General features: G+C 38.0%; 1 protein-coding gene across 1 annotated transcript; it reads left to right on the forward strand.

Annotated features, from left to right (window-relative positions):
• The first annotated feature begins 9,762 nt into the window (after nt 1–9,762).
• Nucleotides 9,763–12,860, forward strand: rap2b (RAP2B, member of RAS oncogene family). Its single transcript, XM_058751518.1, has 2 exons — nt 9,763–10,795; nt 12,090–12,860. The coding sequence occupies exon 1, from the start codon at nt 10,200–10,202 to the stop codon at nt 10,749–10,751; it is 552 nt and encodes a 183-aa protein (XP_058607501.1). The 5' UTR covers nt 9,763–10,199; the 3' UTR covers nt 10,752–10,795; nt 12,090–12,860.
• The last annotated feature ends 791 nt before the right edge of the window (nt 12,861–13,651 follow it).

Genomic DNA, 13,651 nt, shown 5'->3' on the forward strand with positions numbered 1-13,651 from the left:
ACAGACTGGCTAAACCGATCGTCTGCTAGCCGCCTCACGTCACAGAAGTCAGTTAACTCTCAGCACATAGAGACTCCTTCACCTAGATATCACTCTATAGAGACTGTGTCTGTTCCCCGAACTAGAAAATACAGAAAACATCCAAACCAAAGTAATAGTAACAATTTAATTGATGTTCAACAAATAAAAAAACGATATAATACAGATAAACACATGATAAAGCTTGGCTTATTAAATATTAGATCCCTTTCTTCAAAAGCACTTTTTGTAAATGATATGTTCACTGACCATAAACTAGATGTGCTTTGTCTGACAGAAACCTGGCTAAAACAAGATGATTACATTACTTTAAACGAGTCTACACCACAAGATTACTGTTACAAACATGAACCGTCCAAAAGGTAAAGGGGAGGTGTTGCTACAATTTATAGCAATATTTTCAGTATCTCTCAGAGGTTGGGTTTCAAGTATAATTCGTTCAAGTAATGGTGCTTCATATAACGTTATCCAAAGAAACAAGTGTTAATGATAAATCCTGTGATGTTTGTACTGGCTACTGTATACAGGCCACCAGGGCACCATACAGACTTTATTAAAGAATTTTCTGATCTTCTATCGGAGTTAGTGCTGACTGCAGATAAAGTCCTAATCGTTGGTGATTTTAATATCCATGTTGATAATGACAGAGATTCGTTGGGATCAGCATTTATAGACATTCTAAACTCTATTGGTGTTAAACAACACGTGTCAGGACCTACTCATTGTCGAAATCATACTCTAGATTTAATACTGTCACATGGAACTGATGTCAGTGGCGTTGAAATTTTGCAGCAGAGCGATGATATCTCAGATCATTATCTAGTCTCCTGTATATTCCATATAGCTAAAGCTGTAAAGCCAACTTCTTGTTACAAATATGGTAGAACCATTACCTCTACCACAAAAGACTGCTTTATAAATAATCTTCCTGACTTATCTCAGTTCCTCAGCATATCCAATAGCTCAGAACAACTTGATGATGTAACAGGAACTATGGACTCTCTCTTTTCTAGCACTTTAGATGCGGTTGCTCATTTACGCTTCAGGAAGATTAAGGATAAGAGTCCAACACCGTGGTATAATGAGCACACTCGCACCCTAAAGAGAGCAGCCCGGAAAATGGAGCGCAGCTGGAGGAAAACTAAATTAGAGGTATTTCGTTTAGCTTGGCGGGAAAGTACCCAATCCTACAGAAAAGCATTAAAAACTGCTAGATCTGATTACTTTTCGTCTCTTCTAGAAGAAAACAAACATAACCCCCGGTATTTATTCAATACAGTAACTAAATTAATGAAAAATAAAGCATCAACAGGTGTTGGCATTTCCCAAGAGCATAGCAGTAATGACTTTATGAACTACTTCACTTCCAAAATCGATACTATCAGAGATAAAATTGTATCCCTGCAGCCGTCAGCTACAGTATCGCATCAGATAGCGCACTATAGATCCCCTGAGGAACAATTCCACTCATTCTCTACTGTGGGAGAGGAAGAATTGTCTAAACTTGTTAAATCATCTAAACCAACAACATGTATGTTAGACCCGATTCCATCTAAACTACTAAAAGAGCTGCTTCCAGAAGTCATAGATCCTCTTTTGGCTATTATTAATTCATCATTGTCATTAGGATATGTCCCCAAAACCTTCAAATTGGCTGTTATTAAGCCTCTCATTAAAAAAGATCCCCAAAGATCTAGTTAATTACAGACCGATCTCAAATCTCCCTTTTCTGTCAAAGATACTAGAAAAGGTAGTATCCTCACAATTATATTCCTTCCTAGAGAAAAATGATATCTGTGAGGAATTCCAGTGAGGATTTAGATCGTATCATAGTACTGAGACTGCTCTCATTAGAGTTACAAATGACCTGCTTCTATCATCTGATCGTGGTTGTATCTCTTTATTAGTTCTACTGGATCTTAGCGCTGCATTCGACACTATCGACCACAACATTCTTTTGAATAGACTAGAAAACTTTGTTGGCATTAGTGGAAGTGCCTTAGCATGGTTCAAATCGTACTTATCTGACCGCCATCAGTTCGTAGCAGTGAATGAAGAGGTATCATATCGATCACAAGTGCAGTATGGAGTACCTCAAGGCTCAGTACTAGGGCCGTTACTTTTCACGCTTTATATGTTACCCTTGGGAGATATTATCAGGAGACATGGTGTTAGCTTTCACTGTTATGCTGATGATACTCAGCTCTATATTTCTTCGTGGCCCGGGGAAACACACCAAATTGAGAAACTAACGGAATGCATAGTCGATATAAAACACTGGATGACGAGTAATTTTTTACTGCTAAATTCTGAAAAAACAGAGGTGTTAATTATCGGACCTAAAAACCCCACATGTAATAACCTAGAACACTATCTAACACTTGATGGCTGCTCTGTCAATTCTTCTTCATCAGTCAGGAACCTAGGTGTGCTGTTCGATAGCAATCTGTCATTTGAAAGCCATGTTTCTAGCATCTGTAAAACTGCATTTTTTCATCTCAAAAGCATATCTAAATTGCGACCTATGCTCTCAACGTCAAATGCAGAAATGTTAATTCATGCGTTTATGACCTCAAGGTTAGACTATTGTAATGCTTTATTGGGTGGTTGTTCTGCACGCTTGATCAACAAACTACAGTTAGTCCAAAATGCAGCAGCTAGAGTCCTTACTAGAACCAGGAAATATGACCATATTAGCCCGGTTCTGTCAACACTGCACTGGCTCCCTATCAAGCATCGGATAGATTTTAAAATCTTGTTAATTACTTATAAAGCCCTGAATGGTTTAGCTCCTCAGTACTTGAGCGAGCTCTTATCGCATTATAGTCCTCCACGTCCACTGCGTTCTCAAAACTCTGGCCGTTTGATAATACCTAGAATATCAAAATCGACTGCGGGCGGCAGATCCTTTTCCTATTTAGCACCCAAACTCTGGAACAATCTACCTAACACTGTTCGGGAGGCAGACACACTCTGTCAGTTTAAATCTAGATTAAAGACCCATCTCTTTAGCCTGGCTTACACATAACACATTAATACGCTTCTATTATTCAAATCTGTTAAAGGATTGTTAGGCTGCATTAATTAGATCAACCGGAACCGGGAACACTCCCCATAACACACGATGTACTCGTTACATCGTAAGTTGAATGGCATCTACGCTAATATTTGTCTGTTTCTTTCCTAGTCTGTTTCTCGGTCCGTGTCCGATCAGATGGTGGGTCGGCGCCGCGAGGTGATGTCTGCGGCCCTGATCGTCGGCGGAGACCAGGACGCCCGGATGACCCCCAGAGATATATTCCTAACTACATAATACTACTATTGTTAGAAATTGCAACAAAATTAAAATAGAAATATAAACTTTTGAACTGCGGGTTTCGTCTGGTCAGAGGAGCACTGGTCCCCGACTGAGTCTGGTTTCTCTCAAGGTTTTTTTCTCCATTCTGTCTCGGAGGGAGTTTTGGTTCCTTGCCGCTGTCGCCTCTGGCTTGCTCAGTTGGGGACACTTAATTTCTAGCGATTATCGCCGATTTGATTGCACAGATACTATTTAAACTAAACTGAGCTAGACAATGACATCTCTGAATTCAATAATGAAATGCCTTTAACTGAAAATTGAGTGTTTAATCTTATCATTATACATTACTGACACTCTATCCTCTAATTTGATACTGTTAAGTGCTTTGACACAATCTGTATTGTAAAAGCGCTATATAAATAAAGGTGACTTGACTTGACTTGACTTTGACAAAAACATCTAAAATAGCCAGAGCACTTCTGGAAAAGCATTCTGCACTCTAATAAAATGGTGCTATATAGCACTAAAAGTGGTTCATTTGCTCGTAATCATAGGGGAACCATTTTGGTGCTGTATAGCACCAAAGCTTAGTGCTTCAATGGTTCTTCAGCGGATCTTTGGCGTGACTGAGGGGCTTTATAGCACCGCTACCATATACAGAACCTGTTAAGCTCCTGTGTGGTTCTTCAGCGGTTCTTCAGTGGTTCTTTGGGGTGATTAAGGTGCTATATAGCACCACTGCCATACAAAGAAGCTGTTAAGCCCCTTAAAAGGTCCTTTACGAGCCAAGAACCAATTTATTTTTTAGAGTGTAATTTATATATTATCCATCTTTACACTTTTATGCACAACGGGGCAAGAGATAAATGTAAAATTTGTAATTAAATAAGTTTAATTAAATAATATAATAAAATTAGATAAATGTATAATTTAATTGTTTAAAACGTTTTGTATTAATCAATAATCTGTTAATTTATAAATATATATTTATTTGACAATTTTCAGGCTTGGTCCTATGTGCAGCTAGAAAAAAGGCAATCTGATATTGATTTACTATATTTTTTTATGTGTGTGTTTGTGTGTATATATATATATATATATATATATACATACATACATACATATACATTTTAAATGTTTTTACCATTTTCTTTTAAATATTTTATAATTTTTAAGATTTTTAATTATTACAGCATGATCCTCTGCACAACAAGAAACAAGCCAAGAGATTAAAAAATGACAAAAAGTATAATAATCATGTGAATGTCTTTGTACAGAAGGTCAGATGTTCTTCTTGTGAAGCTGAAGATGCTCTCAGATCTTAACGTGATCATCAGGTTTTATACAAACCTGCAACACCTCCTTCTTTTTTGTTTGTAAAGATGTCACTCTGAGGGGGTCCAACAGAAAATCAACTGGTACTGAATAAAACAGATAACATTTTTTTTTTATTATTATTAATTTTTTTTTATTAATACATGTTGACGCAGATACATTGTTTTCAACAATACACAGTGAAAATATATAAATAAAAAAGTCAAGTCAAGTCAAGTCACAGGTAAAAAAAAAAAAAAAACAGGTAACGTTTTAGACCATTACAATCTCATGCAGTAAAAAAGGAACAAACTGAACACAGCAAGAATTTCTCAAATTAGTGTAATTTTTTTAAATTCACGTTTCACTCAAACTGTTGTTATGATCATGCGATCTGTAAGCACTACATTAGATAAATGTGCACACTAGTGCTCAGAGAGTGTATTGGGAGTGTAAGGCATCACTGACCGCAGCTCATTCTGTCTGAACTCTCCTTCTCTCTCAGCACAGCTTCACATGTTTTATTAATGCCTGTCAAATGTCAGCATGAAAGGCATTTATTGTGGAGGGTCAGAGGTTTCTCTCTCTGTGTCCAGCTGCATCCAGCTGTTCGGTTTCAGCAGATCCTCAAGAAACTCAGAAGAAACGGGCTTTTGTGTTTCATTCTTAATGTGGAAGTGAGAATCACATTCGGCAGTTAATTGGGTGACAATAGATTGTCATTGTGTCAAACTGAACAGAGTGCTGCTGTGCAAGTTTGCATTCTGCTGAACTAAAGCATTCTGGGAATTACATGCAACTTCTGTACACAGTCATACAATAGCATGCTTTAACACACACACACACACACACACACACACACACTAGTGGCTCCCTCTAGTGGTAAACTAGTGACACCACCACATGACAAGTGTTTTTTTTTTTTCATAATAACTTATATGCTATTTTTCTTCTTTTGACATAATGAATTTTGACAAGACTCATCTCTGAGCTCATCAGCTGTTAATTGTGCATATAAAATTGCTGTCACTCAGTATAATCACTTATTATACAACACTAAGTCACTATATCTGAAGTCTGTGCTTCACCACTAGATGGATCCACTGCTCCAGCAAACACTCTGACAAATACAATCTTACATCCCTTTTTTTAACTGCTTGCACACATTTTCAAAACTTTGCCTTTTTTTTCAAATCTTCACACACAAATCCAAGAATTGCACACAAAATGCAAAATCCCTCGCATCTCTTGCAAAATGAAGCACTGCATTCAAAATATCATAAACACATCTCAAAAGCAAACATTTGCAAACACCTTTGCCGTAATATTAATTCCTGTTAGATTTTTGTGTGTTAAAGAGAACTGTGTTGTGTTTTGCAAAACGTATTGTCTGAAATTGAAAACTGAATCAAAATCTGAGAATCAGTGTCTGGTTTTGCAGATTTGCTGTGTGCTTCTGCTGTTTGAGTGACAGCTTTCAGAAACTGTGTGACGAGGAAAGATTTTGTGTGTAAGCAGAAAACAGAAGGGTGAGTAAACGACATTACATTTGATTAATTACATGATGAAAATTGTATTTAGAAATGTAATTAAGCACATTACACATTTCACCATTGAGATGACTGGGAAAAAACTTTTGCATTAAATATTACATTATGCAAGGGTTTCTTTTTTTTTTTTTTTTTTTTTTTAACTGAATAGCAAATAAATCATTAAATATTTAAAAATGTTACATTCAAATAAATAAATAATTTAAAAATATTTTAAATAATAATAAAATATTTTTAAAAATACTGTTTTACAATAAATATATTAATATTTTATAATAGATAAGATATCATTTTTTATAATTAAATTTGTATATATTTAAAAATAATTTGTAACATATTTTTATAAGCCGATATTTGTTTAAGCTGTGGCCTCTCAATTTTCAACCCGATCTCATGAAAGTGCATATAAATAGTACGCCAAATAAAAAAACTGCGTATTATATGCACGCAAGCAAATTTCGTATCATATGCTCGCCAAAGTCCATTTTCGCATATCAATACCATGAGTTTTCGTTTTTATTTGGCGTACTATTTAGACACATTTTCATGAGACCAGGCTCCAATTTTCCATGTAATTAAAAAAAAAAAAAAGGAAAATAAAAAGATTTGAAAAAGGAAGAAGAATTAGTGAGACTAATGAATTATTAATAACTTAGGGAATATTAAGTAATCATGTAATCAATTAAAAGTAACTGTAGTCCGATTATGAGTATTCTAATTTTTTGGAATCTGATTATGTAATCCAAATGATTTGTAATCAGTTATGATAACAGAATGTACATATTTCTGTGCTGTTGGTGAAGGGTTTCTCCGTCCATCAGTTAGAGTGAGATCCGGTCAGCGCTGTTACTCATCGATCAGGTCATTCGTGTCTAAAGCTAACACACCTTCAGAAACAGCATCACCTGCGCTCTGCTCCTGACGCACAGGAAGTGACTCACGTCTATTTATAGTTCTGATCACTCTTACACAGAATTACATGACTGTCACATCCAGGGAAGATCCCAGTTTACCAAGTGCTGCGTGCCAATGTACAGCCAACATGTCGTAACAAATCTGTCTGTGGAAACACAGGAGTTGAAACGCTGCTGTTTGGAAACCTTATCTTTGTTTAGCAGTTCTGGTCCTGGTACAGAGTTTCATTACACGCATTACTTCATATAATAGAGTCATAAACCTGACAGACTGTGGAGTTTCCTATGAGTGTTTCCATTTATGAGTAAACTGAGGTGAACTTTATTTGAAGAGATTTCCACTTTGAGTTCTACAACATAAATACAGTGATACCTGGATTTTGAAGCTACATTTAGTTTTGAGATATGTGTAATTTTTATTGTAGAACAAAACTCTTCAAATCATTTTAATCACAGTCCATATTTTATTTAAAAACCAAGAAATTCCAGAGTGAAGTGATTCCGCTCCATTAGATTTCCTTAAGGATCTGAACACAAATATGTAAGGCCAACAGGTGACCATAACTCTCATAATATCACAAACATATCCAAACTAAAGGCCGGAATGGCTTACCAACGAGCCCCTCTGGCAAACTTAGGTGTGTTTTGAAACTCTCAGCAGAAATTATATAACACGAGATGAGTTTACGATAAATCTGAGATGTTTTCTGGTCAGAGTCGAGCGTGACTCACGGAGTTGCGACACACATTTTATCAGCTGGGCGTGGTGCACACTACCGCACCGTTAAAGGGACAGTTCACCCAAAAATCTCTCATCGTTTGCTTTGAATTAGTCAACTCGTTTGTGTTTTAATCCTTTCACACAACACAATGAGTCACTTTCAATTTTGAGAAAAAAAAAAAAAAAAATATATATATATATATATATATATATATATATATATATGTGTGTACATGTATACTGACTATGAACAAGATTAAAAAGCTTTCATGTAAAACAGTACTAGAAATGTAATAAAAGTAGTCCATATATGACTCATGCCAGGTTTTCTGAAGTAATATGATAACTTTTTATTATTATTATTATTATTATTGTATTTGCAGCAAGGGATAGAAAAATATATATAATTATTTGTTTTTGTTTTTTTTAATCACATAATTTGGACTTTTTCTTGCAATTCTCAGTTTTAATTCTTTCACACAACACACAAGGAATCACTTTAAATTTAAGGAAAAACAACGTATAGCAACTGTAGCAATATATACATTCAAATATAAATGTGAACAAGCCTAAAAAGCTTTCAAGTTCGTGTAAAATCACACTAGAAATGTTTTTCTTGCAATTCTCAGTTTATATCTCACAATTCAGACTTTTTTCTTAAAATTCTTAAAAAGTCAGAATAAACTTGAAATTCTTATAAGAAAAGTCAGAATTGTGAGATTAAAATGACAATTGTCTTTTCTAGTTTTTGTTTCGTGGTGAGAAAAAAATTATACATCATGTAAACTTGAAAAAATAAAATCTCAGAATTGAGTAATAAGTAACAGTAATAACACCGACAGTGCTGTTGAACTGAACTGAAACAGTGCTGAGCTGAATAATGAGCCGAAACTGTTGAATTTTACAGCATTATTTCCTGTTTGTTTGTGTGAAGCTGTGTTGTGTCAAGCGCTATAGGAAAAAACGTGAGTCGAGATCAACTTTGTGTGCCTGCGCCTTTAAGAGACGCTCCGTTGGTGACGTGAGGCGGTGACGCGCCGCGGACGGTGGGCAGCAGTGTTGCCAAGTCCTCTGTTTTCCCGCGGAATTGGAATGATATACTGTAACTCTATTGCAGTGGGTTGTTTTTCATTTGTAGCAATAGCCAAAATACATTGTATGGGTCAAAATTATCTTTTTTTTTCTTTCTTGTGTGCCAAAAATCATTAGGATATTAAGTAAAGATCATGTTCCATTAAGATATTTTATAAATTTCCTACCGTAAATATATCAAAACTTAATTTTTGATTAGTAATATGCATTGCTAAGAACTTCATTTGGACAACTTTAAAGGTGATTTTCTCAATATTTAGATTTTTTTTCACCCTCAGATTCCAGATTTACAAATAGTTGTATCTCAGACAAATATTGTCCGATCCTAACAAACCATACATCAATGGAAAGATTATTTATACTTAGAACATGTATAAATCTTTTTTTTTTTGTAAAAAAGAAAAGACCCTTATGACCCTTATTTTGTGGTCCAGGGTCACAATTTATGAAGTAAATCAAAACAAGTATATAGGTAAATCAAGGAAAGAAGAGCTTGTCTATAACAGAATAATGTTAGGGCATTCAAATTTAAATACCACATTTAAAATGAAAGGGAAACATCCAAATGGATTCTGTGAACAATGTCATGTTGAAGAAACAATACCTCATGTATTTCTTGAATGTAGGAAGTATGAACATGAAAGTCAAGTCAAGTCGCCATTATTTATATAGCACTTTTTACAATGCGGATTGTGTGAAAGCACAGTATTAAACAGGGAAATAGTGTTTCAGACAAGACCGGCAAAAATGAAAGTGAAATAATGATAGAAGAAATAAGGAAAAATGGATTTAATATTAAACGTTTAAAAAAATAAAAAAATAAATAGTAAAGTCTTTTTTGATTTCATTAGAGAGACGGGATTGATAAATAGAATATAAAACTCTGTTCCACACTCCGGAGCAGAAGGTGGCGGTAATGCAACTATTTACGTTGGTTGCCAGCAGCCGATAAAAACCTAAAAGAAGAAATAGAACACAAGAGTAGCAACTGGGCGGGTTTTATTGTGAAAACCTGGCAACCCTGATGAGCAGGAAGCCTGCGCGCATTGATCGCTCGCGGAGCGCAGACGCAGCACACGGTCCGCCGCAATAATGCGCTTCTAATGCTGGGCCGCGGTCCGAAGCAAGGCCATCCTCAGCGCGGAACGCTCACCGAACCCCGGCTGGAACCGAGCGGAAGAACGGCGGATTGAAAAGAGCAGCGCGCGACGGAGAGAGAGAGAGAGAGAGAAAGAGAGAGAGAGAGAGACACTGCCCAAGCGTTCAGAGCCATGAGAGAATACAAAGTGGTCGTGTTGGGATCCGGCGGCGTGGGAAAATCGGCGCTGACCGTTCAGTTCGTCACCGGATCCTTCATCGAGAAGTACGACCCGACGATAGAGGACTTCTACCGCAAGGAGATCGAGGTGGACTCGTCGCCGTCGGTGCTGGAGATCCTGGACACGGCGGGCACCGAGCAGTTCGCCTCCATGCGCGATCTGTACATCAAGAACGGCCAGGGCTTCATCCTCGTTTACAGTCTGGTCAACCAGCAGAGCTTCCAGGACATCAAGCCCATGCGCGACCAGATCATCCGCGTCAAGCGCTACGAACGCGTGCCCATGATCCTGGTGGGCAACAAGGTGGATCTGGAGGGCGAGAGGGAGGTGTCTTCTGGGGAAGGCAAGGCGCTGGCGGAGGACTGGAACTGTCCGTTCATGGAAACTTCGGCCAAAAACAAAGGCTCCGTGGACGAGCTGTTCGCGGAGATCGTGCGACAGATGAACTACGCGTCGGCGCCGAACGGAGACGCCCAGTGCTGCGCGTCCTGCGCGATTCTTTAAAAACGAGCGCGAGTTCTGGTTTCTCGTTCGCGTTTGTTGCCATGGTGAGTGAGCGAGCGAATAACGACCGGAGAACGAGGACAAAACAGACAGACATCGCTTGAGGGGAAAGTTCGGACGAAGACTGAAGTTCTGTGACGTCGCGACCGACTTACGACTGTCGCTCGTACGGGTTTGTAACAAATTGACAGAACTCTCAGTTCGGGGGAAGCGTCGCCTTAAAGGGCCAGTGCACCCCAAAATGAAAGTTCTGTTAGGCTGACTGGGCAACTTTTTGAGCAGTGTTGCCAGGCAACGGGGAGCCAGGTGAGACCCTGGGAAATGTATCAGCCATTCTTAGGGCTGAGATATACGGCAAAACATTAAAATCTCGATTTATTATTATTTGTTTGTTTTTTTACTGGTTACCTTGAAAATGGAACTACAACATAATCTAGTTAAAGAAAATTATATTTCAAGTGCACCACACATGAAGTTGTCAACATGATGTAAATTCTATGGAAATCACTTGTGAAATATCTTTGCAGAAAAGAATATTATATGTTCAGAAATAAGTGCGTCACGCGTGAGCGGTTACTCACGTGTGCCGACATGCGGTTGGATCGTTATTTTCTCTTTACTGTTATCGTTGGCATATTGTCAAAGTGTTTCATTCTAACGTTTGGTAATATTACTATTCAAAATCGCGATTCCTTGATTTCTAAAATGGTAAAATCGTGCCAAAATATTACATTTGAATTTCAAATCGATCAAATCTGAAAAATCGCCCAGCTCTACCTGCTCTCGATGGGAAAGTGCCCAAGCAACGTTGCTCAAAAAGTTGCCACTTGTATCGTCAGCCTTACCATTTATTTGTTCCATACCTGTATGAGTTTCTTCTGTTGAACACAAAAAAAGATATTTTGAAGAATGTGGCTAACTAAACAATTGTTACTCCCTATTGACTCCCATTGTATCAAAAAAACAAGTACTATGGCAGTCCATCGGGACCGAAAACTGTCTTCTTTTGTTTTCAAATTGAACGACGACAGAACTTTGGTTTTTTTGGTCGAACCGTCGCTTTAACTGTCATCAGTATTCCTATAAGTGTCCTACCATGTCTTGCACACCACAAAAGAATATTGAAACCAGTGTTTACATGACAGAATACTTGAATGTTCTGGGATTATATAAATATATATACATGCATATATATATGTGTATATATATATATGACACGTTTAAATCATAGGCACTTGAGGGGCTTTTGTTTTCAGGTGCCTGGCTGTGTGGTGTTGTCTTTTGCATCGCAGACGAGCGCTAGTAATTAGTTTTTTTTGTTTGTATTTTATTTTGGAGGTGTGTCGCAGGATTTCTGTACTGTTGAGCTACGTGTCTCCTCAGGAGGAGGAGGAGGAGGAGGAGAACCCTGGAATAGCGGATCACTCTTCAGGAATTGCAGCACACCATTGATGTCAACACAAGTGTCTTGCACTCGCAACTGGAACTTAAACCCCAAAAACGTGAAAAACCGAGAAGCACGGGAGGAGTTTAAAATGGCTATGTTTTGCTCGTGGACTTGGAAACCCGTGTTGTGAATCGTTTTGCTTTTCGTTCGCCGGATTGAAACTACTTTCTCGTGCCCCCCAGCCGAACACACACACACACACACACACGAGCGCACGAGGACTTTACTGTTTTGACGCGAGGACGCCGGAGCTTACGCGTCGAGTGCCTTCCAAAAAGCTGTTCAAGAGTTTAGTGCCAACCTGCAAGGAGTCTCGGTTCATGGCAGTCCACACAGTACTTAACTGTTATGCTTGCTAATGGTTTCGGGGGTTAACGACGTTTCAAAGGCCTATTGTCAACGGAACGACAGTTCTCTTTGTTTTGTTTTAAGTGAAAATCTTTTAGGCTTTTATTCTCCAATACACAGGTACTGAAGCCCTCAGACTCAAACCACAAACCACTGTCTGTTTGAAATCAGATCTTTTGTTATTTTCTTTTTAACAAATGTGATGTACCATTGAAATTCTAATCCGATTGTACGTTTAATTTCAGACTAGCTTTTTAACAGCTGTCTGATTGTTTTAACGAGACTTTTAATACATGCATTTTTAAAAAAAACCATCATGCGCAGTGTTTGTTTGCCCTCTCTTCATTTGAGAAGCCTGTGTAATTTGATCCCAAAGTAGCGGGATTATGTGTGATTTGTGAAGTTATTCTGATTGACGGGGGGCGGACCCCTCTGATGATGCTGTAAACACCGAGGTGTAGCGTTCGGACGGGTCTTTGGGTGCCGTTACAGTAGGGCTCGTCACGTTCTGCACTGTATAAATGCTAAACTGGAGATGACTTACAGACACATGCAGCAGCTTCTTGTAAAACAGATGTTTGCTCAAGGTTTAGAAATAGCACATGCTGTGTTTAAAATCAGGCGTTGTCCTCTGTGCGTAATTACACACGTGTGAAGTGTTCCTATGCTTCCCAAATGGCTTAATGTACAGTTTTGAGGGTAATACTGCGTTTTTCCTTCAAACCGCAGGAATTGTAGATAATAGCGGTCATCTTTGAGGAGCCACTAGTTGTCTTGCCGGGTGGAGTTTGATATTTTTAGATGTTTGTGATGCTTCGACTGTATGAACTTGCCATCAGCCTGTTTTGACGTGTTTGTTTGCACTATTAAAATCAGAGTTCATGCAGAAATGATCATTCTGTCATCGTTTGCTCTCGCTCATGCCGTTCCAAACCTGTACGACTGACTTTATTCCATGAAACGCGAAAGATATTCTGAAAAACGTTGGTGAAGACAGATTTGACGAGCATGTGTTCCAAAGAAGAGTCGTACGGGTTTGGAAAGAGATGAGGTTGAGTGTAAATGACAGCAAACTGTCCCTTTAATATCCATATTATTGAGAACT

This window comes from Onychostoma macrolepis, chromosome 18, assembly GCF_012432095.1.
Source record: "Onychostoma macrolepis isolate SWU-2019 chromosome 18, ASM1243209v1, whole genome shotgun sequence".
Taxonomy (NCBI): Eukaryota; Metazoa; Chordata; class Actinopteri; order Cypriniformes; family Cyprinidae; genus Onychostoma; species Onychostoma macrolepis.